The sequence below is a fragment of the Bubalus bubalis genome, chromosome 4 (genome assembly GCF_019923935.1).
Source record: "Bubalus bubalis isolate 160015118507 breed Murrah chromosome 4, NDDB_SH_1, whole genome shotgun sequence".
In the NCBI taxonomy this organism is placed as follows: domain Eukaryota; kingdom Metazoa; phylum Chordata; class Mammalia; order Artiodactyla; family Bovidae; genus Bubalus; species Bubalus bubalis.
In genome coordinates this window covers 121,390,496-121,391,859 of record NC_059160.1, presented here as the reverse complement: position 1 = coordinate 121,391,859, position 1,364 = coordinate 121,390,496, and the positions used below count along the sequence as shown (strand labels likewise).

General features: G+C 42.3%; 1 protein-coding gene across 1 annotated transcript; it reads left to right on the top strand.

Annotated features, from left to right (window-relative positions):
• Nucleotides 1–373: 373 nt before the first annotated feature.
• LOC102390631 (mitochondrial import receptor subunit TOM20 homolog) lies at nt 374–1,067 on the top strand. Its single transcript, XM_044940665.1, has one exon. The coding sequence runs from the start codon at nt 374–376 to the stop codon at nt 809–811; it is 438 nt and encodes a 145-aa protein (XP_044796600.1). The 3' UTR covers nt 812–1,067.
• The last annotated feature ends 297 nt before the right edge of the window (nt 1,068–1,364 follow it).

Genomic DNA, 1,364 nt, shown 5'->3' with positions numbered 1-1,364 from the left:
TACTCTGCATATAAGTTAAATAAGCAGAGTGACAATATACAGCCTTGACGTACTCCTTTTCCTATTTGGAACCAGTCTGTTGTTCCATGTCCAGTCCTAACTGTTGCTTCCCGACCTGCATACAGATTTCTCAAGAGGCAGGTCAGGTGGTCTGGTATTCCCATCTCTTTCAGAATTTTCCACAGTTTATTGTGATCCACACAGTCAATTAGGGAAATGCAAATCAAAAGCACAATAAAGATATCACTTCAGCTTTCCGAGTCCCTTGCTGCGGGCGTCAGGACTGAGCCTCGCACTCGGATCCGAGGCTTTGCGGTCACCGGCTTCTTTGCGGACCGCGCCGCAGTCAACCCGGCTCTGCAGCGGAGAGAAGATGATGGGCCAGAAGAGCACCATCGCCCCCAGAGTGTGCAGGGCCCTTTTCATCGGTTACTGCATTTACTTCGACCGCAAGAGACAGAGTGACCCCAATTTCAAGAACAGGCTGCGAAAACGAAGAAAGAAACAAAAGTTTGCCAAGGAGAGAGCTGGGCTTTCCAAGTTACCTGACCTTAAAGATGCTGAAGCCGTTCAGAAATTCCTTCTAGAAGAAATTCAGCTCAGTGAAGAATTACTAGCTCAAGGTGAATATGAAAAGGGTGTAGACCATCTGACAAATGTGATTGCTGTGTGTGGACAGCCACAGCAGTTACTGCAAGTGTTGCAACAAACTCTTCCACCACCAGCATTCCAGATGCTTCTGACTAAGCTCCGAACAATTAGTCAGAGAATTGTAAGTGCTCAGAGCTTGGCTGAAGATGATCTGGAATGAGAAACAAATGTCAACATAATGATCTCAATTAAAACATATTTTTAAAATCTTAACTCAGAAGATGATCGGCTCTGGGGGAGTAAGGGCAGATAAGCTTGTTATGGACTGTCCTCCACAGTGAAGTCTACCAAAGTTAATTTTTACTTTGTGTAGATCCATTTGTCTGTTTTTTTTATTTTTCCCAGTGAAAAGTGTATTTTGATAGAGAGCTTTTCATTTTATAAATACACTATGAATTACTGAAAAAAAAAAAAAAGATATCACTTCAAACCTACCAGGATGACAGTGGTAAAGTAAAAAAATATATATTTGGTCTTTGCCCTTGGTTTTTGGCCTACGGTTCCTAAACTCTTTGGAATTTCTTGAGTGGTAAGAGTGTCTTTTGTTATTCAAAATGATGCCTTTTTGATCAGATCTGAATTTATGCCGATGAGGTGGCTCTTTGTGGGCCCTTCACCATGGGGACTTGTTGACAGAGGAACCAATCACATGATTAGAAAGTACACCTGTGGCGGATTCATGTTGATGTATGGCAAAACCAATACAATATTGT

Coding starts and splice junctions, on each gene's coding strand:
- LOC102390631 (XM_044940665.1), top strand. CDS start 374: ATGATGGGCCAGAAGAGCACCATCGCCCCCAGAGTGTGCAGGGCCCTT.